Source organism: Dendrobates tinctorius, unplaced genomic scaffold (genome assembly GCF_039654945.1).
Source record: "Dendrobates tinctorius isolate UK_male_01 unplaced genomic scaffold, ASM3965494v1 ptg000060l, whole genome shotgun sequence".
Classification (NCBI taxonomy): Eukaryota; Metazoa; Chordata; class Amphibia; order Anura; family Dendrobatidae; genus Dendrobates; species Dendrobates tinctorius.
In genome coordinates this window covers 90,770,051-90,797,598 of record NW_027361728.1, presented here as the reverse complement: position 1 = coordinate 90,797,598, position 27,548 = coordinate 90,770,051, and the positions used below count along the sequence as shown (strand labels likewise).

At 42.3% G+C, this 27,548-nt stretch overlaps 1 protein-coding gene across 1 annotated transcript in view; it reads left to right on the top strand.

Annotated features, from left to right (window-relative positions):
- The window catches only part of LOC141092722 (phospholipid scramblase 2-like), a 90,672-nt gene that overhangs the window by 31,177 nt on the left and 31,947 nt on the right, over positions 1–27,548 (top strand). The window contains exons 3-7 of the mRNA XM_073579117.1: positions 7,742–7,909; positions 15,849–15,997; positions 16,839–16,881; positions 20,912–21,132; positions 23,694–23,855. Coding sequence (XP_073435218.1) covers positions 7,742–7,909; positions 15,849–15,997; positions 16,839–16,881; positions 20,912–21,132; positions 23,694–23,855 — 743 coding nt within the window. The remainder of the gene's footprint in view (positions 1–7,741; positions 7,910–15,848; positions 15,998–16,838; positions 16,882–20,911; positions 21,133–23,693; positions 23,856–27,548) is intronic.

The following is a 27,548-nucleotide window of genomic DNA, read 5'->3' as shown; positions in this document are numbered from 1 at the left end:
TCTTGACCTATAGTGGGACAGGATCACAGGGAGGTTAAAAGGCCCCTCTCACCTCCACCCTCCAGTGTTTTTCCTGCCCCTGCAAGGGACAGTTGATGAGAGGTTGCTCTTAGAGTGAAGATAGCCGGTGGACGTTTATGGCTTTCCATCCCCCCTGGCAGGCGGTCCGTGGCTGATCCCTCTCTGGGAGAGGTCCCTCAGCCGTCATTCGCTGTACCAGGTGGGATTGGAGGTCTCAGCCCTCTCTTCCCCCCCTGTCAAGCGGACCGTGGCTGACACCTCTTGGAGAAGTTCCTCAGCCAGCAGCCAGCCTGCATGATGGGCTCAGGGGGATCATGCGGCGCGTCCAATCCTTCCCCCTGTCAAGGGGCCCAGGGCCGACACTCCCCGGTGGGGAGTGCCTCTGCCCCAAAGACCAGTCGAGCAGACGTGCTCCTGGGTTGAGCCGCTCCTCCCGGTGGGAGGCTCCCGGCTCAGACGCCGGCCGGCAAAACATCGCTACTTCCGGAAAACGCGCAGTGGAGAAGGCCGTCGCGCCTCCGGTAACGTCAGCATAAGGTCGGCGTGCGTTCCACGGCAGAACGAGACAGGCAACAGGCTAGTTTTTTTGGATCTCGTGGGGAACAGGAGAGGAAATCATTGGCAGTAATACAACATTCCTGACCGAACGTCACTTCCTTCCAGGGTAGGCTCTCGGCGTTACCAGCTCCCCCTGTCTTTCTAGCAGGTGTGGAGCCAGCACAGGTGAGTGCACGCTGGAATGTTGTGTTCATGGCCTGGGCCTCTGGGTTGATACTAGCCTCATGCCTTGGTGCCAAAGCTGAACATCATATTGCCGCTGGGCACGATATTGCCGCTGGGCACGATATTGCCGCTGGGCACGATATTGCCGCTGTGCATCATATGGCATCGCTGTGCATCATATGGCATCGCTGTGCATCATATGGCATCGCTGTGCATCATATGGCATCGCTGTGCATCATATGGCATCGCTGTGCATCATATGGCATCGCTGTGCATCATATGGCATCGCTGTGCATCATATGGCATCGCTGTGCATCATATGGCATCGCTGTGCATCATATGGCATCGCTGTGCATCATATGGCATCGCTGTGCATCATATGGCATCATATTGCTTCATAGTACCTTTGTACATCATACTTCATCATATGGCTTCATAGTGCCTTTGTACATCATACTTCATCATATGGCTTCATAGTGCCTTTGTACATCATACTTCATCATATGGCTTCATAGTGCCTTTGTACATCATACTTCATCATATGGCTTCATAGTGCCTTTGTACATCATACTTCATCATATGGCTTCATAGTGCCTTTGTACATCATATGGCTTCATAGTGCCTTTGTACATCATATGGCTTCATAGTGCCTTTGTACATCATATGGCTTCATAGTGCCTTTGTACATCATATGGCTTCATAGTGCCTTTGTACATCATATGGCTTCATAGTGCCTTTGTACATCATATGGCTTCATAGTGCCTTTGTACATCATATGGCTTCATAGTGCCTTTGTACATCATATGGCTTCATAGTGCCTTTGTACATCATATGGCTTCATAGTGCCTTTGTACATCATATGGCTTCATAGTGCCTTTGTACATCATACGGCTTCATAGTGCCTTTGTACATCATATGGCTTCATAGTGCCTTTGTACATCATACGGCTTCATAGTGCCTTTGTACATCATACGGCTTCATAGTGCCTTTGTACATCATACGGCTTCATAGTGCCTTTGTACATCATATGGCTTCATAGTGCCTTTGTGCATCAGACTGCATCATGGGGCTGCATAGTGCCTCTGTACATCATACGGCATCAGGGGGCTTCATAGGGCCTTTGTGCATTGTATTGCATCATAGATCTTTATAGTACCTCCGTACATCATATGGCTTTATAGTGCCTTTGTGCATTGTAGTGCATCATATGGCTTCATAGTGCCTTTGTGCATTATAGTGCATCATATGGCTTCATAGTGCCTTTGTGCATTATTGTGCATCATATGGCTTCATAGTGCCTTTGTGCATTGTAGTGCATCATATGGCTTCATAGTGCCTTTGTGCATTGTGGGCAGCACGGTGGCTCAGTGGTTAGCGCTGCAGCCTTGCAGCGCTGGGGTCCTGGGTTCGAATCCCACCAAGGACAACATCTGCAAGGAGTTTGTATGTTCTCACCGTGTTTGCGTGGGTTTCCTCCGGGCACTCCGGTTTCCTCCCACACTCCAAAGACATACTGATAGGGAATTTAGATTGTGAGCCCCATCGGGGACAGTGATGAAAATGTGTGCAAACTGTAAAGCGCTGCGGAATATGTTAGCGCTATACAAAAATAAAGATTATTATTATTATTATTATTATTGTAGTGCATCATATGGCTTTATAGTGCCTTTGTGCATTATAGTGCATCATATGGCTTCATAGTGCCTTTGTGCATTATAGTGCATCATATGGCTTCATAGTGCCTTTGTGCATTGTAGTGCATCATATGGCTTCATAGTGCCTTTGTGCATTATAGTGCATCATATGGCTTCATAGTGCCTTTGTGCATTATAGTGCATCATATGGCTTCATAGTGCCTTTGTGCATTATAGTGCATCATATGGCTTCATAGTGCCTTTGTGCATTATAGTGCATCATATGGCTTCATAGTGCCTTTGTGCATTGTAGTGCATCATATGGCTTCATAGTGCCTTTGTGCATTATAGTGCATCATATGGCTTCATAGTGCCTTTGTGCATTATAGTGCATCATATGGCTTCATAGTGCCTTTGTGCATTATAGTGCATCATATGGCTTCATAGTGCCTTTGTGCATTATAGTGCATCATATGGCTTCATAGTGCCTTTGTGCATTATAGTGCATCATATGGCTTCATAGTGCCTTGGTACATCGTATTGCATCATAGCGCTTTATAGTGTCTCTGTGCATCATACTGCATCATATAGCTTCATAGTCCCTTGGTGCATCATATTGCATCATAAGTCATCATAGTGGCTCTATGCATCATATTGCGTCATAGCGCCCCATAGTGTCTTGGCACATCATATTGCGTCATAGTGCTTCTGTACAGCATAGGGCTTCTGTGCATCATATTGCGTCATAAGGCTTTGGTACCTCTGCGCCTCAAGGGGTCATTTGTGGTTCTTAATACCTCTGTGCTTCATAGTACCTTGGGCATTGTGGCTTTGTGCCTCTGGCTGTGGGGCTCTGGCTTAGACCTTCTGACTTGTGCCCTTTTGTGGGCCGCACCTTGTATGCTCTGTCTACCACTTCACATTTTGTCTCAGGCCCCAACTCTGGTCTTCGTGTTTCGGGACCCAGACCCAGTTTCTGTTGCTTCATTCTTGGCAACTGGGCTTAGCCAGACCATCAGTTATGCTTGAATTGGCCTAGTAATTTGGCATTTCTTCTATTTGGAACAGAACTCTCAAGTGAATTACTGCCTTGAGTGCTAAAGGCAGGTCTCTCTCATAGTTAGCTTATAAAGGGAGACATACGTCTTTGAGGGTTCATCCTTTAAGTGGACATATTCTGGGTGCAGAAAATTCCATAAGGTGGAAGAAAACAATTCTTCCCGACTCCACATAGAGTAGTTGGACTAGTTTCCTTGATAGACACCCGGTAGACAGATTCTTGTCCCATAAATCCGTTGTATTATGTTTACCAGGGGTGGCATCACTACTTTTTGTACCTGGTGGCGAATCAGCAGCTCTGCATCATGTGGCAGAGGATCCCATACTCGCTGCTCTTACAGGAGTCAGGGCTCCTAAGGTAAAGAAGCTGTATCCAGGACTCTTGCAGTTGAGAACCCATAGTCCCTCTGCCTCGCAGTAGTCAATCCCCTCTGTGATGGGAGGAAACCTACTTCCCTCTAGTTATAGAGTGTGGTTCCTCCCACCATAGCAGTCAGGGGTATAAATATGTCTAAGAACATTGCCTTTTACGATATAACATATAAATAAGTTGACACATTTACAATGTCTGGGCTAATGACTTGTATAGAAGCGCGCGCGCACACACACACACACACACACACACACACACACACACACACTCTTGCTCTCCTCAATTCCAGAGTCAAGACTCCCTGTGTCTAACATCAGTAAAACGGGTGAGGATCCACATTTCCCTTTCAATGCTTCTAATGAGAAGCCCAATATTGGTAGTGGCAGGAGATGTTACCTGCCAGATGGAGTATTTCCTTAGTTTTAAATAATATCCAACCCTTTCTTGGGGTTTAGACATGTAAAGGATTCAGAATACACATGATCTCCTGGATGAGTACGTCTCAATGCTCCGCTATTTTCCATGTACTGTTATTGCTTTCATCTTCCAGCGGTGCTGGGTCTCTGGCCTGCAGGTTTCCTTGTAGTATAGTAAGCTGGTCTCCAGCCAAGGTTTAAGCCGAGCCCAGGAGGACCGACGAAGGAACTATCCTATGTTATAAGCACATACAGTGAATTACTGGTCTGTACAGTCCTCATTGTATTGTGGCTGGGGTTATCACCATACCTTTTGCTGGGCGATAAGGTTTTAAACCTATTCTGTGACTGGTGTTCATAAGTATCTATCACAATAACTGTAATTCACTGCGGTTTATTAGTGATATTGGGGTACAACAGGTTCATTCCACTGCAGATCTTGTTTGCCACATTCATACTGAAATTGGCCATTATAGACATATATCAGACACTCACTACGGTGATCACCTTTGTAGATCCCTTTCGATAGCTATATTTCTTCTCATCTTATAGATAATTTCTATATCTAGCCTGGTTCTTACCTAGGACTTTGATCTTTGGGCTTCTGTACCCACCCTGGGACCTTTGCTTTGGTATTCTCCATGGTGCTGTCCAGAGGGATGTACGGGAAAACGGGAATTAGACCTACAGGTAATTCTGTTTCCTGTAGTCCCTCAGGACAGCACCCTTGCTTTCCTCCCTTATGTTTGTCTTTAGGCTTGCATGGGATCGGTCGTCCGGCAGATTGTTCATCCATCAGGTCATCGTGGCTCGAGATTGGGATGGAGCCGCTAAAGGGTCTTACATACGCGTTTGTAAGGGCGCGTTTAGACCATTTCCATCCATCCTCAGTGGTACTTTGAAAAAACACTGGAGGGTGGAGGTGGGAGGGGCCTTTTAACCTCTCTGTGATCCTGTCCCACTATAGGTCAAGGAAGGACTACCTCAATGTGCTGTCCTGAGGGACTACAGGAGACAGAATTACTGGTAGGTCTAATTCCCTTTTTTTGCTATCTCAGCAAAGGAATGAACAGACTCGTGTTTAGCCAATTAATGAATTTTAATTGGACTCTTAGCCTTAAATGTGTAAATGTAAGACATCATCAGAAAATGACCTATTGTTTTAAATCAGGATTTTGTGTTTAAATTTATTTTTTTGCAGTGTTTTTACCGATCTGGATTAAAACAAAGAAATGTAAAACTTGCTATTTTCACACTTCATTAGTCTGTGGTTATCTACATGTACATGCCACAATGACCATACTGTGATCCTATCTGTTTGTATTGTAGCATCTAATGACATGATGCAATGGGCATTGTGAAGAGATGGGGAGCAAGGTCTAGTGTGACATCGCCTGTTGCTATTAGTGAATTGTGAATTATCAGCTTTTTATAGAAGGTGTTAACTATAATACTGATTCTATAATGCTGTAGATAAGCCACCGGTCTGACCTGAAAGATAAGAAAAATAACTTTTATTATACTCACCCGGGGAGGCGGTCTGGTCCGATAGGTGTCGCAGGTCCGGCGCCTCCCATCTTCTTGTGACGCTGCCCTCCTACTTGCTTCATTGCTCCCTGACATCACGCTCCTGCACAGGAGTACTTATCTGTCCTGTTGAGGGCAGAGCAAAGTACTGCAGTGTGCAGGCGCTGGTCCTCTCTTACCTTTCCCGGCGCCTGCACACTGCAGTACTTTGCTCTGCCCTCAACAGGGCAGAGACACATGCAGGAACACTATGTCGGGGAGCAATGAAGCAAGCGGGAAGGTGGCACCGCAAGAAGATGGGAGGCGCCGGACCTGCGACACACATCGGACTGGACCGCATCGGACCCCCCCATGTAAGTATCATAAAAGTTTTCTTATCTTTCAGGTCGGATCGGGGGCTTATCTACAGCGTTATAGAATGCTGTAGATAAGCCCTGAAAGGAGGTGTCCGTATCTTATAGCGGCCAAAACAGGTGACAGGTTCCCTTTAAAGCTTGTGCTATGGAAAAAAAAAAAAAGATTAAAAAAGGTTTAAAAACGAAATGTAGCAAAAAACCTGATTTAAGAACAGGGCATCTTTACTTCTGGTAGTTCATAAAAATATCCTTCATAAATATAATTGAAAAATCCAAAAGTATGACCCAGAATAATTCAACTGACTAGGGCATACAGAGATAACCACTTGTACAATTGTGTTCGTTAAAAAGTAATATTTTATTAACAAATTTCTTAAAAACAATTTATAATTTATGAACACGATTAATATATAGTGCTGATAAGATACCTCTTGTGTGAGGGAAGAACAGCCAGATAAAGAGCCGATTTCCAGCACAAGTGTCAAAAAGGATTCATATTAACAATAAGATCCATTCACCAATCTTGAATAGATTTAAAAAAAGCCACAATTTATATTTGGTATGCTTAAAATAAACTCATGAAAAAACATCAGTATGAGGGAAAGGAGGGTTCAAGTGCCTCAATTGATCTCACTATTTTGAGTCCAAAGTATGCGTCAAAAAAGGCGCTGCATACAGTTGTCATACACAATTACAGATAGAGAGTCAGTGTACCTACTGCAGTGAGTGTCCAGGCAGGAATCCAACATATTGCTGCGGAGACTGGCAGCGCTTCCCTCCACCCCAACGCACGTTTCGTAATGTCTTCCTCAGGGGGCGTGCGCCTTTTTTGACGCATACTTTGGACTCAAAATAGTGAGATCCATTGAGGCACTTGTACCCCCTTTCCCTCATACTGGTGTTTTTTTCATGAGTGCTTTAATTTTAGGCATACCTATGTAAATTGAGGCTCTATTCAAGACTATTGATTGGTGATTGGGTCTTATTGTTAATATGAATCCTTTTTGACACTTGTCCTGGAAACAAAACAAATGCGGATCTTTATCTGGGTGTTCTTCACTCACACGAGGCATCTTGACAGTACTATATATTAATTGTGTTCCTAAATTATAAATTGTTTTTAAGAAATTTGTTAATAAAATATTAATTAACAAACACAGTTGTACAAGTGGTTATCTCTGTATGCCCTAGTGAGTTGAATTATTCTGGGTCATACTTTTGTATTTTTCTAATGTGTATATGAAACTACAATTTTTTGGGACCTTTTACTTTGATTATCTCATAAATATAATTGAGCATTTGTTATTTAAGGGTTGCTAGAACAGATATTGAAGATATGCACTTATGTATTGACAAAAGGAAGATTAAAGGGGATTAATATTTTAACTATATACCTTATGTTGCTTTAGGCCGAGGTCACATAACGCTGCCACTAACCCCCATTATCGGGCGCATCGCCAACGCATGCCATAATCGGCATGCGCTAGCGATGTGCCGTCATTCAGTGACGGACCCTTGGACGCGGGCTGCAGCGTCCGAGGGTCCGTCACCTGTAGCGCAGATGAAGCATCTGCGCTAGCGGTATAGCATAACGCAGTATGAACCTAACCTTAAATTGACTTTACATTATAGATGGAGACTACAAACCGGACCCAAATTCTGGAAGTGGCTACCCTCCTGCCATGAACCCAGGTCCAGGATACTCTGCTCCAGGATATCCACCAACAAATTACCCTGCTCCTGGATACCCAGCTCCAGGTCCTTATGGATATGCACAACCCCAACCAGGAGCATACCAAGGTAAAAGGACTGTTTGCAATGAGTTGAATTTGAATTGCACTCAAGTTTGAGTAGATTTAATAAATGATCCAGCTTTGTACCATACACATTGCATTTACATAGATGTGACATACAAACCTAAGTCCCCAAAAGTTTAGAGGCTGTGAAAAAGGTAAAGAACACAAAAATTCAATAATTTTGAAATCTTATAGCCATAATTTAGTCACAAGAGAACACAGATAAGAAAGTAAAAGGTAGACAAGCTTCCATTTTATTTTAAAAAAGAACTTTTTTAGAAATGGATGGCAGCAACATATCTCAGAAAAGTTGGTACAAGGTTCATAAAAGGTTGGAAAATTAAGTGGTGCTAATGAAAAACAGTTGGATGGTCAATTGTCAACTAAATCATCTGACTGTGTATAAAAATGGCATTTTTAGAGAGGCAAAGTCTCTCAGAAGCAAAGATGGTCAGACATTCAACCATTCTGTAAACAACTGCATCTGAAATTAAAATTTGTGGAACAATTTTTAAAAAAAATGTTCATCAATGTAAAATTGCAAAGACTTTGAATATCCCCCCCATCTGCAGTACTAATATCATCAAAAGATGCAGCGATCCTAGAGAAATCCGTGTGCACTAGGGACAATATTGGCTGCTTCTGACCTTAAGGCCCTCAGGTAGCACTGGACTAAAATGAAGCATAATACGGTCATACAAACCACTGCATTGGCTAAGGAATGCTTCCTGAAATCATTGTGAATACAGTTTACTGTGTAATCCACAAATGCAAGTTAAAGCTCTGTCATACAAAGAGGCCATATATCAACACAACCCAGAAATTTTGCCGTCGGCTACGGCCAAAGCTCATTTATAATGGACTGAGGCAAATTGGAAAGCTGCTCTGTGGTCAAATAGAATGAAAATGATAAATTCTTTATGGAAACCATGGATGCCATGTCCTGTGAACTCAAGGAGAGAGGGACCATCCAGCTTGTTATCAGCACACTACACTAAATCCTTATTCTCTGATGGTATGGGGGTTGCATAAGTGTCTATAGCATGGGCCGCTCACACATTTTGAAAGTCACTATCAAGGCTAAGCATTTTATAGAGGATTTATAACAACATATGCACTTACGCAGACCATGTCTATTTCAGGGAAGGCCTTGCATATTTCAGCAAGACTATGCTAAACCTCATACTGCAGCCATCTCAACAGCGTGGCTTCACAGAAGAAGAGTTTGGGTGGTGAACAGGCCACTTGTAGCCCAGTCCTTTTACCAGTATAAAACATTTGGCATATTATGAAACAAAAAGAAGACTCCGGACTGTGGAGCTGATAGAATGGGACAATATTCCTCTCCCGAAACTCCAGAAATTGGTCTCCTCACTTCCCAGATATTTACACACTGTTGTAAAGAGAAGAGGCGATTCCGCACACTGGTAGACATGGCCCTGTCCCAACTTTTTTTGAGATGCGTTGCTGCTGTCAATTTGTAAACTACATATTTTTTTTCAAGTGAAATGGAAAAATGTCTAATGTTCCCCTTCTGATCTGTGTTCTATGGTCTGTTGTGGATAAAATGTGGCTGTATAAGATTTCCAAATCATGGCTTTATTGTCTTCTTTACATTTTACAAGCTATGCCAACATGTTTTGGAGTTGTACAATTGTTGGAATGTAGGTACCTTTACGGGTGTCCAAACAAGACGCTATCTCTTCTAGTGGATGATTACTGGACGTGTGAACGTACCCTTACCACCATTTTCTATTGAAAACATTTGCAAACTCGGTCTAGTGTCTTCTGTTAGGAGGAATAACTGTAGTATGTCTGCTAAAGGCTGAATGATGATAATGCAGATGTCGGCAATTGGCTGCGCCCGTCTCATGTTGAGCCAACATGTCATTGCTGTCGTATAAAGAAAAGAGTGGTGGAAAGAGAGAAAGTGTAAAGTGTTTGCAAAAAGGTGGCAAAAGATTGGCAAGTTCCATATTCCATGGTTTGTGATCCTACTGCTCTCTGTCACCCTAGACCATGTGCTGTATTAAGCATTGTCGATGTGTTTTCCTGACACTAGCCCATTCCTTCTTCTTGTTAGTGTTGCTTGATTAGTTTATATGTAATTGCACTCCACACTAGTGACCTGCCGTAATACTGTCAAATGGCAGCACTATCTATTACTGCTGATGATTATACTTTGGATCATGGAAGTAATTACTAATGGCGTAGATCATCTTTGTTAGGATTATTTTTTTTTTTTTAGGAATGACGGAATGCACTCGGTCATTATGAAATCCAATTAGATTTTGTGTTCATTACCAGCAAGTGTATCTTCATTCATTTCCTGTGACTGTTCCCTTGTTAGTTCTCTCACGTTTTTTAAAGCCCCATTCCACAGGAAACCGAAAATAATTGAGAATAAAATGGCTGCAGCATGAAGCCCATCAAATCTAGATAATTTTGTGTTGCATCATAAAATTGCCGATTGGCAAAATCAGATTTTGTGTTCAAATCTATGTTTTAAAACATTTTGGCAATGTATTACCAATATCACAATCTTGATGTAAATTGGAACGTTTGCAATTCAGTGGCCAATGGGCTTTTTTGGAAATTAAGTTTATGAAGATTCAAGAAATTTACATGTACATTAGAAGCAATGGACCTAATCTTTTCGATTGAAGCTTCTAATGAGCGTGTGCAAAGGTCATTGTGAACGGGGATGGAGCGGGGTTCATTATGACATCCCCTAATGTGAATTGTGATCCTGTGTTGTCAGCTGTTTATAGACCTGTTACCTGTTATTGTATCCTCCTGCCTCTGATTATAATGAGTCTGCTGAAAGGACAGGTAGTATGAATCTAAAATATCCCAACTTGCCAGTGTGGAAGCTGCAAGTTTGCTTTTTTTTTTTTTTTTCTTTTTAAAAGACTTTTATGCTATGAAAACAAGTTAATTTAAAAAAATATATAATATTTGTAACACAAAAACCTTATAGTAGGTACTTTCATGACATTACATTGTCTCCAAGCCCATTTTCATGTTGCTGAATTATGGCTGCATTCTGGGAGTCTGTGGCGATCTTGGTTTAGCAGATGTGTGTCCGTGTTTGTGTCATTCCAGTGATGTGCCCTTATTGCATACACAAAGTCTAGGGCTCCAATGCCCTCTCTGTGAAAAATAAATGAAAACCTAATTATTATCTGGAAGGCCATTCCTTTTGATTGGTCTTTAAAAGATATGGACACCTTTGTAGGCAATTTTTGTATGTTTAATGTTTCCTTCCTGTTACTTTCGTTGTAAAAGTTGTACCCTTTTCTAAAGGATCTATGTGCCACTGCCTGCTGCTGGCTGCAGAATGTGTTAACTAAGAATCAGTCTGTGAGCTCATTCTGGCAGAGAGTTTGTAACTCTTTTATGCTTGTGAATGCTGCATTTTCAGGCATGCACAGTGTGACCTCAAGTCTCTGGCATGTAGGTGGAGGTCTACTGCATATGCCCATAGTCACGGAGTTGACTGACAGTCGTGTGATGCAATGTTCTGAGAGAAGAGAATGAGGTCAGATCAGGTATCTCAGAAACACCCCAGTAGGTGTGCTATCAGCAGACGGGGCAGGACTAGTTTACCCATAGTGCACACCTTTTCGACTAGTCAAAAGTCTTTTGGATATGTGACAAAAGAAGTTAGGTACCACAAAAAAATCCCCCACTAGGCCAATTATAGCAAAAGGGACGCCTCCTGAGGAAGCTGCGGCGTAACGCGCGTAGGGGCTGCAGGACTGGGGAGCTTGTCAATGGATTAAGTTAATCTTTCACTGAGCGCTTTATTGATTTGTTTGTTTATGCACTATAGGCACTTTATACACTCTAACAGCACGGTCATGTGCAATTGTCCTCTACTCACTACAGACTAATTTCCCTGTACCTTGTCAATCAGAATAGTGGTTAAAACCTCGCTTTGTGTGCGATATAGTTGTCATGGGTTTGTTTAATTAGTGCCTTCTATAACATTGCACTTTATCAATAATATGCCATGTATGGTATTTTCTTTTGGTTCCCTATGTTTCCTGCATTAGCGGTGATACTCTGTTGTTATTTTATCTATATGTATAATTGTCAATAAAATTTTATTTTTTTTTTTTTTAGCCTAAAATACTCTTGTCCCTTTTGCTATAATTGGCCTAGTGGGGGATTTTTTTGTGTGGTTTCTATATAATGTTTGAATTGTGCCGAATATTTATTTATCCCATTGCGCAGGGAATTTCAATGTCTCTAAAAGAAGTTAGTCAAATTTTCGATCACTATATACTGTAAGAAGACGACAAATAAACAAAAAAGACCAATATTTTGACTGCTGCCAGGTACGACAGGCACACACTTGAGATGGTTGGTGACCAAGTGGAAGTTATAAAGTACTTCAGCCTACTCGGAGACAATGATAACTCAAGATGCAATAGGAAAATGGCTACGGGCAAATCAACAATGAAGTCACTGGACAAAGTCTTCAAATAGAGGAACATTTCACTGGTGGCAAAAACACGTGTCATACATGTTTTTTTTTTTTTTTTCTGTAGTAACATATGGATGCGAAACCTGTACGATAAAGAAAGATGACCGAAGAATAATTGACACCTTCGAAATGTGTTGCTGAAGAAGGATGTTCTCATTACTATGGGTGGCAAATAAATCAGTTTTGGAGCAAATCGAGCCAAACATGTTTCTCATAGCAAGGATCGCCAAGCTCTGACTTGGATACTTTGGATACATCATACACATCATGGTCGGAAGATTAGAAGGAACATGGCGAAGAGGAAAACCAGGAAGCTGTTGATACAACAGCGGAGAAGTCCTTGGTGGACCCATCTAGGCTTGCACAAGTTCAGTCTTCCTACAGAAAAATATTCAGGATTGAGAGTCCTCAGTGGTTGATACCTTTTAATGGCTAACTGAAAAGATGGTAACACATTGCAAGCTTTCAAGACTACTCAGGTCTCTTCATCAGGCTAGACTAATACAAAATCTGAAGTCACATATTTATGCACAATACAGCCTAGAAAAATGCAATAGATAAGACAAGTTACGTGAAGCAGAACTATCAATATGGGAGAGGGAGAAACATAAATATAAACATTGGACCAGTTCATAGATAAGGAGTCCGGATGTTTTATGGTCCTCTGATTGGGGTCTAGTTCTGTGTTGTGATGCCCCCACAAAGTTTTAAAAGGAAATTCCTTAATTGATGTAAAAAGACATAAATCCATGCGACACATTCATTCCAGCACTGAGAGTGTCAAAGTTCGTCATCACAACACAGAACTAGACCCCAATCAGAGGACCATAAAACATCCGGACTCCTTATCTATGAACTGGTCCAATGTTTATATTTATGTTTCTCCCTCTCCCATATTGATAGTTCTGCTTCACGTCACTTGTCTTATCTATTGCATTTTTTCTAGGCTGTATTGTGCATAAATATGTGACTTCAGATTTTGTATTAGTCTAGCCTGATGAAGAGACCTGAGTAGTCTCGAAAGCTTGCAATGTGTTACCATTTTTTCAGTTAGCCATTAAAAGGTATCAACCACTGAGGACTCTCAATCCTGAATATTTTTCTATCTACTGGCTAACACGGTACAAAGATCTACATCTTTCCTGTGTCTTCCTACAGAGCATTCATCTATCAAGTCGCCATGGCTCAAGACCAAGCCAAGGGCCGGTAACCCCTTCATGACCTTGGACGTATAGGTACCAAGGTCATGTCCCTGCCTTTGATGCAGGCTCCAACGCTAAACACATGACTGCTGATCTGATCATCCGTCATGTGCTTCTAACAGCCAAGGGTGAATCACTGACAGCGGTATTTAAAGGAGTATTCCCTTCTCAAAGATCATATCCCAATACATAGTAGGTGTAATAATACTAATAATAGCAAATACTTACAATTATTAATGTAGTATAGTTTTTCTGAGTTGCTATGTCTCTTTCCTCATGTGCAGGCATTGTAGGACGATGGGTATCCATGGTTACGACCACTGATATAGTGACAGTTAGCTAGTTGCTAGTGGTCGTAACCATGGACATCTAGGATACCGCACTGCCTGCACATGGGGAGAGAGACATAGCGAGTCAAAAAATCTATAATGTATTTATAATTGGAGGCATTTGCTAATACTATTATTGTTACACCTACTACATATTGTAATATGATCTTGGAGATAGGAATACCCGTTTAACACTCGTCAGTTTTGAAGCTTATCACAAGACGCCCCTGTCACGTGATCGCGGGTGCCAGTGGGTTGCAGAGGACCCCTGTGCCTGTCATCATGATGCTAATTGTGAACGCCGGCTTGTGAATGACGTTCATATGTCATCATTTATGCTACTGTACAAATAGCGGTGCTGAAGTGATCGCTGTTACGGATGAGAATAAAAAGTAAAAAAAAAAAAATCATCCACTTTTGACCCACTGAAAATAAAACAAAAATTCACATCTTTTTATTGCTGCATTCAAACATGTCCGATCCATCAAAATATAAATTAATCCTATAAGTAAACGGCGTAACGAAAAAAAAATTGAAACTCCAGAATTAAGCTTTTTTGGTTTGCATTAAAATGCAGTAAGAGGCAATCAAAACATTGTATACTACAAAATGGTATCAATAAAACCGTAAGTTTAGCACACACAAAAATAAGCTCTCACCCAGCCCCAGAGCCCGAAAAATGCAGACACTACGGGTCTCAGAAAATGGCGACATAAGCAAATTTGTTTATTCTTTAAAAATCTCTGGATTTTTTTTTTCCACTGCTTAAATAAAAAAAGAACCCATACATGTTTGGTATCTGCAAACTCTTAATGACCTGAAGAATCATAATAACAATTGGAATTGCACTTTTTGTGCAACTTGGAATTTTTTCCCAGTTTTCCAGCACAGTATAAGGTGCAATCAATGGAGTCATTCAAACGCTCAACTCGTTGCTCAAAAAACAAGCCCTCATACTGCTGTATTCTATGAAAAATAAATACGTTATGGCTCTGGGAAGAAGGGGAGCAAAAAACAAAAATGCAAAATCACAAGATGGTGAATGGTATTAAATAATAATGTACTGTAAGCTTTTTCCACACATCGGGGTTTCCTGTAATCAGCCTAAAAAGAAAGACACAGCCATATAATGACTTAGTAGCTGTTGATCCAGCTGGTATTTTTCCTGTAAAAGCTAAATAGTTCCAAAATTTTAATGAAACCCAATTACAAAAAAAACATTTTGGCCCTAAATATATGCATTCAAGTTTTAAAAAAAAAAAAGGGCCCCAAAGCTGTCCATATCATTGACATATGCCCCTAACTTAAATAAGGGAGGTTAATATTTCTAAGCTTCATTTGGGTCAATGGATCATATCTAAAACAATGCAGGCCGTGTACTGATCCTTTGATACAATTGCCTCTGCTCATTAGATCTGTTCTGCCTGAATATAATTGCAAGTTTCTCAGACGGTACAAACTTTCTTTTAAATCACCAGTTTAGACTGAAATGTTTAGCCCTTCTAGTGAAGTAACTGAGTTTTGTCTCATGAACTTTGCTCATACTTGGAAACTTTTCGGTACTAAACCTTGAGAGAAATAAACATGGCTCGAGAATAATCAGACAGGCACTGTAGGACTCTGTTTCCAGAAGAACTGTATTATTTGTTCTGATGATGAAAGGTTCATGGTGTGGGCTCTGAAGCTTTGTCATGTACATTTTAAGTATTTATGCAAAAACTGGGAGACTTTTGAGCCGTTGTAGAGTTTATACTTTTGAACCGTTTGCATCCTGTTTGATTCTGCAGCGTCCAATATACATATTCCCGGATCAGCATTAGAGATTGAAACAAAGGAGGCTATGCATTTCTATTTTATGTACATGGAACCTGTCAACATATTTTACCTTGTTTAACTTGAATTTTTACTTATTAACCTCAGGCCCAGCAGTTCATCCGAACTATGGCCCATACGCGGGAGGACCTCCTGTTCAAAACCAACCAATGGGTCCAGGTGGCCCACAAGGTGCATGGATGCCAGCACCTCCAGCAGATCCCAACTGCCCACCGGGTTTAGAATATCTGTGCCAGGTAAATGGTAAACCATTTTTTTCTTGAAAAGTGATCATACTCAGAAAAGGGTGGGGGGCTACTAAATGGGATGCTACTTTCTTAGATAAAGCTGAGATTTTCATCTCTTATTTGTTATGCCATCTATGCCAACTGTATCTAGTGGGGATAGAAGCTTAGTTGCCCCTCTGAGAGTGGATGCTTGCATTATGAACATGTGTTTAGCTTCTTATAAGGAAATCTTTGTAAGGGCGGGGTCATACTTGCGAGTGTGATGCAGGTATTTCTATGCAGCCGCACACTCCTGTCCCGAGTGCCTGCGGCAGTGACTGGTATTTATGCGCGAGACCTGCGCAAGTTTCTCGCATCACACTCGCAAGTGTGACCCCGGCCTAACTAAACTCCTAAGGAAAAATACATTTTTATTAACTTGTTGATTTATTTAGTATTTGAACAATAAATGTTTGATATGTACATGATTATAATTATTTCTGCCCGGCTTTATAAAACAGTAATGTATCCGATGATTAATCATGTCTGACCATCTTTTAAGGTTAACACCAGGGTGATTACAGTAATGCTGTAATTATTACATCTGACATGGATATTGCTTTATAATATATATTTTATGCACAGTTTTGCTTCTGGTATATTTATGAAAGGAGGGAATAAAAAGGCCCTGAGAGGGTTTTACTTCTTTTTCTAATCGATGCCAGAAGCATTTTTTTTGTATTTGTCTGTGGCCTGTTCTAATCTTTAGAAGCGTAAATTGTCTGGCCTGATAATGTTGTTCCTACGTCTCCTAAACCGCTTCGTACCCATTGGAGAAATTACGGATAACTTTATGCTTTGGATTTTGCAGATAGACCAACTTCTTGTCCATCAACAAGTAGAGCTACTGGAAGGTAGGTGATATTTTACTAATGAACACATGGTTATAAATGATCGTTCAGGATTGTTTTTAGGCTTAATGAAATGATGTTATATTATTATGTTACACAGTCTGCGTTTGTGTAAGCTCCAGAAACATGAGCAGTCTCTCCAAGGCTCCTGTATTTAGTGTTGCAATAGTTGTGAACATTACAGTTAGGCATATGTACTAAATATCGAGTATTAAAAACAGACAGGGCATGTTGTTTAAATTAGATTTAAAGGGAAAATGCTATTAACCTGCAGATATGGTGTCAATCTGTAGGTTAATAGCGCTCTGAACCTTTCCGATGCCCACCATTTGAGCCATGCTAGAGCAAGGAAATAAACTTAGTTCCTTCCGCACGTTCAGGTTTCAGTCATGGAGGTGGTGCCGGAACGGGTTCAGTCACTCCTCTGTGTATGGAGAGGGGTAGCTGTAACCGCACCCCAGCACTGGGGACACGGTTACAGTTGTCCTTGTCCATAGACAGTGCGGTGACGGAAACCGCGCCGGCACCACCTCCATAACTGAAACCAGAAAGCTGTCTGAAGGAATAAAGTTAATTTCCTCCCAGTAAAGGGGGTTAAAAGGGCTGGCGTCCTGCAGGTTCAGAGCGCTATTAACCTGCAAATTAACCTCATGTGCAAGTTAACAGTGTTTTTTCACATGACAGCTTCCCTTTAAATCAGAGGCAGAATTACAAACAATAGTGGCACAGTCTATTCATTGTGGCTGTGTACATGTGTTGTTTCCTGAAACAACAAGAAGTTAGAGTCTAAAAGCATAGCATGAAAATTGCAAGATTTCTATATTTTATCCTTAATACAGAATGTGATGTGGGAAACAAAAACATTGCTCCCCAAGCAATACAATTAAAGCGAAGACCTGATTTAACAAGTCATTTTTAATGTTTGTCTCCCATTAAATAAAACCGCAGCCACTAGCTTCTGTGGATCCTAACAAAATGTTATATATATATTTAAAAGGGTTGTCCACTTTCACTTGCTCCGTGGGCACAGATTGCTATCAAAAAACTTGCTGCGCTCCCAGGTCAGTGATGAGTTTTTGGTGCTGCTCCTGGTGCCTTGTATTGGCTGTGGTGCTGACGTCGTGTCAACAGTGCAGCCGCCTATCATTGAGCTGCTATCTGCGCCATGTATTCAGGACATCTTTAGAGGGTGGAGATGAAGGAAGCAGTGGTATAAGAGTGCAGACTAAGCCTCCTGATGATGCTTACGCGTGTACGAGGGGCGGCCAGAGGATGAAGGGTACAGCAACAATCAGCAGACGACCACAAAGATTACATAATATAATCTAAATATTTACTAACCAGTTGATAAAACAAAGGAGAGGATGGTAGGTAAGCTGTATAAGTAACAAATACAATGACAGAAAATACTGTCAATAACACTGACTTAGAGTATACGCAGATACACTTACACAGAATTAACAGTTATATGTGAGCAAAATACAACACGATTAAGCATTTCTATGCATAAATCAATAAAACAATAGTGTTGTGCCAGCACTTTAGTAATCGCTAACTCGGAGCAGTTTTCAGAGTGTCTCTTACAGAAGAGGCCTTTTCGCCTAACTAACTAGACCTCTATAAGGCTATTTACATATGCGCATATATACTCAGTTTTGAGATGGTAACGTTACATCCTGAGACTGAAGTAGAAGAGTCATTGCTGCGTCGAGAACCAAATAATCAGAAATGTTCTCTTGAGGCTCTTAGGGAATGCCGATCTCTCCAAAGCAGGGCTTCCCTCATGTGGCCTAGCCCAAGATGCTGTGTACTTGGTTGTCCTCACCGAGTCAGCTCACGTCAAGTCGATCAACGCGTCCCAGAGTCATCAACAACAGATCCAGAGTCACACCGCCCTATCGAGACTCTCTCCAGGGATCCACAACTTCACTTTCTCCCGGACTCCCCTTCGACTCCTCCCAGCCACCCACCAATCGCTAAACCCGGTGCGCTTCAACTCTGGTCTCTCACCGCTGCCCTCTGCTGGCCAGATTATATATTACATCACAAATCTCCAGCAATACAGTAAACTGTGATTGGCCTGTACAATTCTTTGAGACTGCCCTCAAATGAAATATCACAGGAAGTGAAGTAACAACACATTTCAGGATTATCTGGGCAGTGAAAATTGTTGGGAATTTTTATAACAAAGCAAATGACAAAAATAGATATGTATAAAGGAACTTTTAGTTTTAATCTGTCATGCTGTAACTTTTAACTGGTTGTTTTTGAGTTCCGTTGGTCAGATGCCTAGCAATTTCATCTGTTATCCATAGGCTGCAATAGCATTTATTGAATGGATACACTATAGATAGCTGTTGATAAACTTATCAGATATCCATTAAATGGATACCTATTATAGTTTTAGGGTGATGCATGCCAAGGTTACGTCTCCATCACAACCTTTGTTTAATTTATATGTATAGAACTTTTCTTGGTGTATACTGCAAACCAAGTCTGGAGATTCCAGATATATCAATGCTGCAAGGGGAAGTTTGCCTTAAAGGGGTTTTCACACCAGCAAAATACATTTTAATTAATAGATCTTGGAATAAAAACATGTTCCACAATTGGAAGTGTTTAAAAAAAAAAAAATGTTCCTGTGCTGAGATAATTCTATAAATGTGCCTCTTCTGTGTACTGTGTAATGGTGGTGTCTGATCGTGCAGGGACATGGCCTGATCGTACTACAAAAGGGTGTATAGAGATTACAGCATGGATCACAGGTGATTCTTTTAGTGAGGTAATACATTTCACTTCATGTTTTAAGCAATGTTTTACTTCAAAGAAAATATCAGCTGTGATCCCATGATGTAATGTCTATATACGCTTTTCCTTCCTCTCCTGCCCAGGAGCTTTGGTATAATCAGGCCATGTCCTTGCTCGGTCAGACACAGCCCTTACACAGTACATAGTAGGGTCATATTTATAAGCTTATCTCAGCGCAGGAACACATCCAATTGTGAAAATTATTATTATTTCAAGATATATTGACTAAAATTAATTTTGTTCATGGGAAAACACCTTCAAATTTTCAGAGAAGCCTCTACTATTTAAGTAGTCATGTGGAGCAGTAAATATTAATTTATCTTTAATAGCGGGCACAGTAGTTGCAGCCGCTGGCTTCCTGCAACTGCTGGGTGATCACATGTGCCCGCTACTTAAAGGAATGAATATTCACTGCTCTCCACTTCCATGGGCGTGGAGAGCAATGAATATTCATTCTCCTTAATAGTGGTCACATATGATTGCCTGACTGCTGCAGGAAGCCGGCAGCTGCAATGAATATTCACTGCTCTCCACGCCCATGGGAGCAGTGAATATTCATTACCTTAAGTAGCGGACACAATTCAGAGCGCAGCCAACGCAGGAAGCCGGTGGTTGCAGCTAACAGCTTGTCCGCTATTAAAGAGAAATGAATATTCACTGCTTTCCACTCCCATGGGCATGGAGAGCAGTGAATGTTCATTTCTCTTTAGCAGCAGGCACAGATATTAGTCTCAGCAGCCAGCTCCTGTTTCCTGTGACCCTCGGTTCCACCGCTGCTGCTCATCCACATCCACAGCATCTACATCCGGACTATAAGAAGCACCACCATTTTCCTCCAAATTTTTGGAGGAAAAAAGTGTGTCTTATAGTCTGAAAAAATATGTAAGGATTTGATGATAGCATCAATACCTGTTCCTGATGTGACAGAATCTTCACCAAAGTCTTATGCAGCTTCGTCACTCGTCAGACGGACTGGCCGCACATGGTGCGCTTTTTTCAAGACTGAAGCTCCTGTACATATGTGGATTGGCAGCTGTACAAAGTATATAGATTTTGATTTATTCATTAGTTAATTCTGCAGCAATTCTGACCCTGTGCGGGAGTTATTACATGTGCTACTGTAACCTCTCCTCGAACATCTTTCTGAGCAACAATCCTAGAAGTTATATTTGTATAAGGATAGTTCCTTTTCATAACTGTTTCTTTCTTTTATCTCCATATTAAGCTTTGATTGGCTTCGAAACCAACAACAAATATGAGATCAAGAATAGCATGGGACAGAGGGTGTACTTTGCTGCCGAAGAAAATGATTGCTGCACTAGGAACTGCTGCGGACCCGCCCGCTCCTTCACTATGACCATCGTTGATAACAGCGGACGTGAAGTAATTCGGCTCATCCGACCTTACAGGTGCAGTTCGTGCTGTTTTCCCTGCTGTCTACAGAAAGTAAGTAATAGAGTATTTCCATGGTTGTTATAACCCCTGGTCCCCAAGAACCGATGCTCTGATTTTTTTGTAATGCTGTCCTGTGCTGGACTGACTGTCTGGTCGGCGCCCACATTGCTGTGTTGATGGCATTGTGGGGGAGAATAAACACGTTTATCTTCTTACATGAGGGAATGCAGAGTTTAAGAAGGGGTTGTCCAAGTAGTAGTTGTCCACCTGTTACCTGAATGTTTAACATAAAATGTAATTGAAATAAAAGGTCATTTTCTGACCGTTTGCCTCTTAAAGACATTTGGCAGTCGATGAAGATGATGTCTTATACAATGCAAATTTCAAGAGATCTCCTGTAAGAAAGATAATTACTGACTTATCATATAATGTTGCCTTTTTTGATTATTATAATTAATAATGGTCATTACTAACACAAATGTTTCTTTTTTCACTTACTATAAGCTTGGAAAACAAGCAGTTTTGAGATTCAAATAAAAAGCTAAAAACTTATGTTAAAGGAATTGTGCCAAGTTTCTAAATGATCCTCTAACCAGGGCTGTGGAGTCAGTGTCCATTTTGGTTCAGTCGGTATAAAATGGACCGACTTCAGACTCCTAAAATATATAATAAATTGGGAGCAGTAGTACAATGCAGGATGTGCTGTAATGTTTTCAGAAGAATTTTGGAGTTCTGAAATGTCTTGTAAATGTCTGTTCTGTTCCTGATCTAAGGATCTGGGCTTTTAGTTGAGATGAATCTGTGCTGCACTTTATGCACATGCTCAGTAGTGACCAGGGCTGTGGAGTCGGACTCAGGGAAACTGAGGGGTCAGAGGTTTGGCTTAGCCCTGTTTCACACTTCCGTTTTTTCAAATCCGTTGGTTTCCGTAAAAAAACGGATCCGCCATTTTTTTGCAGGATCCGTTTTTTTTGTCCCATAGACTTCCATTAGTGGTTACCGCGGATCCGTCAAAAAAAACGGATCCGTTTTTTAAAAAACGGATCCGTTTGCATCAGTTTCCGTCAAAAAAACGGAAACGGATCCGTTTGGCGGACACAAAAACGGAAGTGTGAAACAGGCCTTACCAACTCCACAGTCCTGCCCATAACAATTCCTTGGACTCCTAGCGGTCCCTAGAACGAGGCCTATAGACCCCCATCTTTATGAATTGGAGCTTTGTACTCAGCTATCTCTGTCAGTACTGTAGAGCCTGAAGGAAGAAGAGCACAGAATGTTTTGCCTCTGCTCCATTCAGATGAGGCTATTCAGAGTCCTCTTTTTGAAATCAGTAGGGTCCATGCGGTTGGTCTCCCAATGAAGATTACAGAGAACCTGTCATCAGGATTTTCTCTCCTAAACTAATGGCATATATGTGAAGTTGCTTTAATGCTGAGTAAATCCTTACCTTTGTTTTTAGAAATCCGTTTTGCTGTTTTAGAGAAATCCATATTTGAAATTGTAGTGTATGCCTGATAAGTTGTGAGAGCAGTGGGGTGGGCCTTCAGCTCTTCTTCCTCTCTCCTTATTCTTCGCTCACAGCCTGAGTCCTCTGTCTGACTGATGGGTCACTTATGCTTTAGGAGGCAGTCAGCGGGTCGGGAATTAAAACTACTTTATATATTAGCCATTTGGGCTGATGACAGGTTCTCTTTCCGTTATCCCCTATCCTGCTCGGTGTCTCACCTGTGACAGCGCCCCCACCTGTCCACACCTGTGTCAGGTACTGCAGTTTATTTGCATTGAAGGGAATGAGTCTACGCTGCTTTACCACAAACAACTTCTAGCCAGGTGTGTCGCTTCTTTACAGCTTGCTCCCAGAACCGTATCACAGTGCTATCTGATGTTTTATTGGATAGCACTTGGCCAAAAGTTATACTATGGGGCAGTGCAGGTCTGCAATTTTTTTTCTCATGACGATTCGGATGCCGATGCTGCGGGTGCATCCTATGAGCAGATCATGTGCACCCATACAAGTCTATGGGTGCCTGGGAAACATCGAACAGCACTTGGACGTCATCCGAGTGCAGTCTGATTACCGCAGACATAGAGAATGGAGAAGATGGAGAAATGAATTTCCCCATCTTCTCCGCAACTGTGCAGCGATTCACTCATGCGAGCGAATCGGATCACGTCGACCCACTAGAAGCAGACTCTGACAGAGTTTGATCTGCGTGTCATTAGCATAATGTGCCCGATTCTGTCGCATGAGAGCATATACGGCAGTGTGACCCTGGACTTAGAAAGAAAACTGTACATAATCTAGCAAAACAAGTCTTTAAGACCTTTTTGAGTTTGACACAGGCAGTGGAAAGTGCCCCTTGGGTCTGGGGACAGTAAGCACCAGTCCCGTAATTCTGTCTCCTCTCTTTTCCATATAGTTGTGCAGGATATTGAGGTCTGACTCCTGCTTCTCCACCAGATATTTACAAAACTTTTCTAACTTATTTGAAACTTCCTCCACAATGAGAGTTTTTCTTTATTATCTATAATGATGCACAATCTGTTATGACAGACTTAAGACGGCTCTAAAATTAGAGAGTGACTCTGATGTCTGGCTTTTCTCCTGACAGCTTGAAGTGCAGGCTCCTCCTGGAAACACAGTCGGCTATGTGAAACAGAACTGGCACCCATGTCTACCCAAGTTTACCATACAGAACGAGAGGGAGGAGGATGTTCTTAAAGTGCAAGGACCCTGCATCCCCTGTAGTTGCTGTTCAGATGTGAACTTCGAGGTATTCCATGTCCTATGGAGATATGTTTGTTCTTACATGGCAGTCGAGACGTTGTCAGTTAAAGGCCCCGTCTCACATGGCGAGATCGCTTATGCGTCACCGATTTTGTGACATAACAGCGATCTCGCTACATGTGACACATAGTGGCGACCGGCCCCCCACTGGATATCGCTGATCATGCTCGAATGTCCTGGGCCATTTTTTCATCGTCGGCATCCCACTGGCCAGCATGCATCGCTGTGTTTGACGCCGATGAGCGACCTCGTTGGCGACGCAGAACTCAGGGACGCAGGCTGGAATCGTTCAGAGTAGCTGCTGTGTGATAACCCACAAGCGATCCTTACCAGGTCGTATTGTTGTCGGGATCGCTGGTGCGTCATTGAAGAGATCTGCCTGTCTGACATCTTACTAGCGATCATGTAGCGACGCACCAACGATCCCTACCAGGTCGTATCGTTGTCGGGATCGCTGGTGCGTCGCTATGTGAAATGGGACCCTTAGCCTTTTCTATACTTTTTTTAAGAGAACAAAACAATGCCTTCTGGCACATTTTCATTTTTGGGGCCTGTCAGTGTAAAAATATAAAAAGGTTACCCAAATGGGCAAGTTATTACCTCTTCACTGGGGCAATGATAAGTTGCTGATTGGTGGAGGTACGAGGGGTCAGACCACCAGCTATCTCTAATTATCAGCCATCCAGTTACAATAGCCATTTCCTGGTGTCTCCTAGACAATGAATGGAGCTCCAAATTAACAAAAATTTTCAGAGCCTTATTCTAGGGATAAGTAGGTGAGCTCCCATGAGTCCGACCCCATCGATTAGCACATAATAAGTGAAAATACAACACATTTCAAAACTAATAATACCTTTAGTACAATGAAAAAGGATGAGGGAATGTAACTGTATCAAAACCTATAGGCACCAGCTGAAGAAAATAAATTTCTGCCACTCAGCAACATACTTTGATTAACCCTAATTAGTCCGCTAAAAGTACATTTACGCTGAAAGCTTAATGAGAATGAACGTTCCTAGGAACACTTGTTTTACGATAATCCTGCAGTGTAAATAGGTTGACGATCACACGGTGAACAAGCAAAACTCTTGTTCATCTGGTGAGATGAGCTTTTCTATTTTACAAACAATCAATTGCAACGTTAGGTGTAAACAGGATTTGCACTGTCGAACAACATTTTTCAGCTATCCAGTAAAATGAGCCCTCAATCTTGATGGAAAAATTCACAAGAGTATATATCAATGATTAAACATTATAGCCTGTTAAAGGGAACCTGTCATGTGGACATATACCTCAAACAAATGACATCTAAGGCCTCTTTCACACTTCCGTTTTTTACAATCAGTCACAATCCGCCAGGTTTTGAAAAAAAACGGATCCTCAAATTTTTTTTGAGGATCCGTTTTTTTCCCATTGACTTGCATTAATGGCGGATTGTGACGGATTGCTGTCCGTTGCATCCGTTTTTTGTGAGGATCCGCCAAAAGTTGCTGTCCGTCACCATCCTCAAAAATTTCAAAACGGAGCTTGTAACGTTTTTTTCTCTGGCGGATCCTGCAAACACTGATTTAACCCGAATTTCTTTCTGGGTGCCGGACAAAAAAAAAAAAAAATTCTCTCTCTCTCTCTCTCTCTCTCTCTCTCTCTCTCTCTCTCTCTCTCTCTCTCTCTCTCTCTCTCTCTCTCTCTCTCTCTCTCTCTCTCTCTCTCTCTCTCCCTCCCTCTCTCCCCCTCCCTCTCTCCCCCTCTCTCTCTCTCCCTCTCTCTCCCTCTCTCCCTCCCTCCTTCTCTCTCTCCCCCTCCTTCCCGGCCAGCGATTCCTTTAAATTTCTTCATTTTCAGGATCCGTCTGAAAACGGATCCTGTGCCATCCGTTCACATCAGTTGAGAACGGATCCGCTTGTCCGCCTTTTTGGCGGATTATAACTGATGCAAAAAACTGAAGTGTGAAAGAGGCCTAAGTACAAAGGCTTTCATGTCTCATGCTGTCTCTGAGAAATCCAGATTTGAAATCATATACAGTTGAGCGGCAGCTGCTTTGTGGTGGAACAATGCACTTGCAGCTCTCCTGCCCTCTCAATATTCCCTGCTGCCTGTCTCATGTCTCTGACAGGTCAGGAGAAGCAGGTTACCAAAATAAGAGTGACCTGTCAGTCCGACAAATTAGGCCAGGTCATGTGTGGGGAATAGGGAGGGAGGTAGGAGAGGTGCAAGTGCAATGTGACCTGTCAGACAGGAGGCAGACAGAGGGAGGGGAATAGGGAGAGAGGCAGGAGAGCTGCAAGTGCAATGTGACCTGTCAGACAGGAGGCAGAGAGAGGAATAGGGAGAGAGGCAGGAGAGCTGCAAGTGCAATGTGACCTGGCAGACAGGAGGCAGACAGAGGGAGGGGTGTTATGAATGGGTCGCCGAGGAGGATGGCAGGAACTGGCTAAGCCACCACAAGATCAGAGAGGTTGGTAACTAAGTGGATTTCAGACCCCTGATCCTATCCACACAACTAGCAGTAGCCGTGGAGCGTTCCTACGTTGCCCTAGACGCTTTGTCACAGACAGAGGACTAATTAAGCCTAAAGACAGAAAGATAAAATCTAAACTGCCCCGGAGCAGATCCCCAAAGGAATAGACAGCCCCAAACATACATTGTCGGTGAGACAAGATGAGACACAAACACAGGCAGAGAACAGATTGAGCAAACGGTGGGGCCCAAGCTGTCTAGACAGGACAGGACAGAAAAGATACTGTCTGCAATCATGCACAAAACCCTGAAAAAGTCCAACACTTCTGATATACAAAAAACCTGAGGTCACACGACCTCACCCCCGCTAGATCAGCACTCTAGTATAAACTGGCAGCAAAGCCAAAAGATACTAACATAACAGGGGACTGAACAAGCTGCAACATGTGAAGCAGGGCCCAGCGCTGCCCCCAGCAGGGAGCACGCTGAACCCTAGCAGCAAAACAGAAAGCAAAAAAAATACAACCAGATTAGATGCAAAGGTGTTATGATTGAGTCACCGTAGGAGGCAAAAACAGAAATGCTAGCTAAGTCCAGAAAACCAGAGAAGTTGGCAGCTATCGGATTGCAGACCCCTGAACCTATCAACACAACTAGCAGTAGCTGTAGGGGGTTCCTACGATGCCCTAGACCCCTCGATCACAGCCGGAGAAATAGCTAGGCCTAAAGAAAGAAAGGGGAAAACTAAACTGCCCCAGAGCAGACCCCAAAGCAATAGGCAGCCCCCAACATATAATGACGGTGAAGCAAGATGAAAACACTAACACAGGCAGAAAGATAGACTGAGCAAAGACGGGGCCCATTCTAGCTAGATAGGAAAGGACAGGAAGGCTGCTGTCTGCAATCCATGAAAAATCCTATGAAAATAAGAGCCAACAGACTGACAGTGAAAGAGGCCCTGAAGACGCTAGGCTTCAAAAAAGCTATGTCAGTACTCAGGAATATTCTGAAGACAGAGCTACAGGCAAAAGGAGATTCAGCTCACCCCAGCAGGGAATGGCAGAATCCAGAAAAGCAAGGAAAACAAAAACAAAACACTAATGCAAAGCAGAAAAACTTGGCTTAGAGGAGCAAGAATCAGACTGGTGTCCTAGAAGTCCACAGAGAAATCACCCGCAGGGCAGAAGGGCGTTGGCAGCCTTATATCCAGTCCATGACCCCA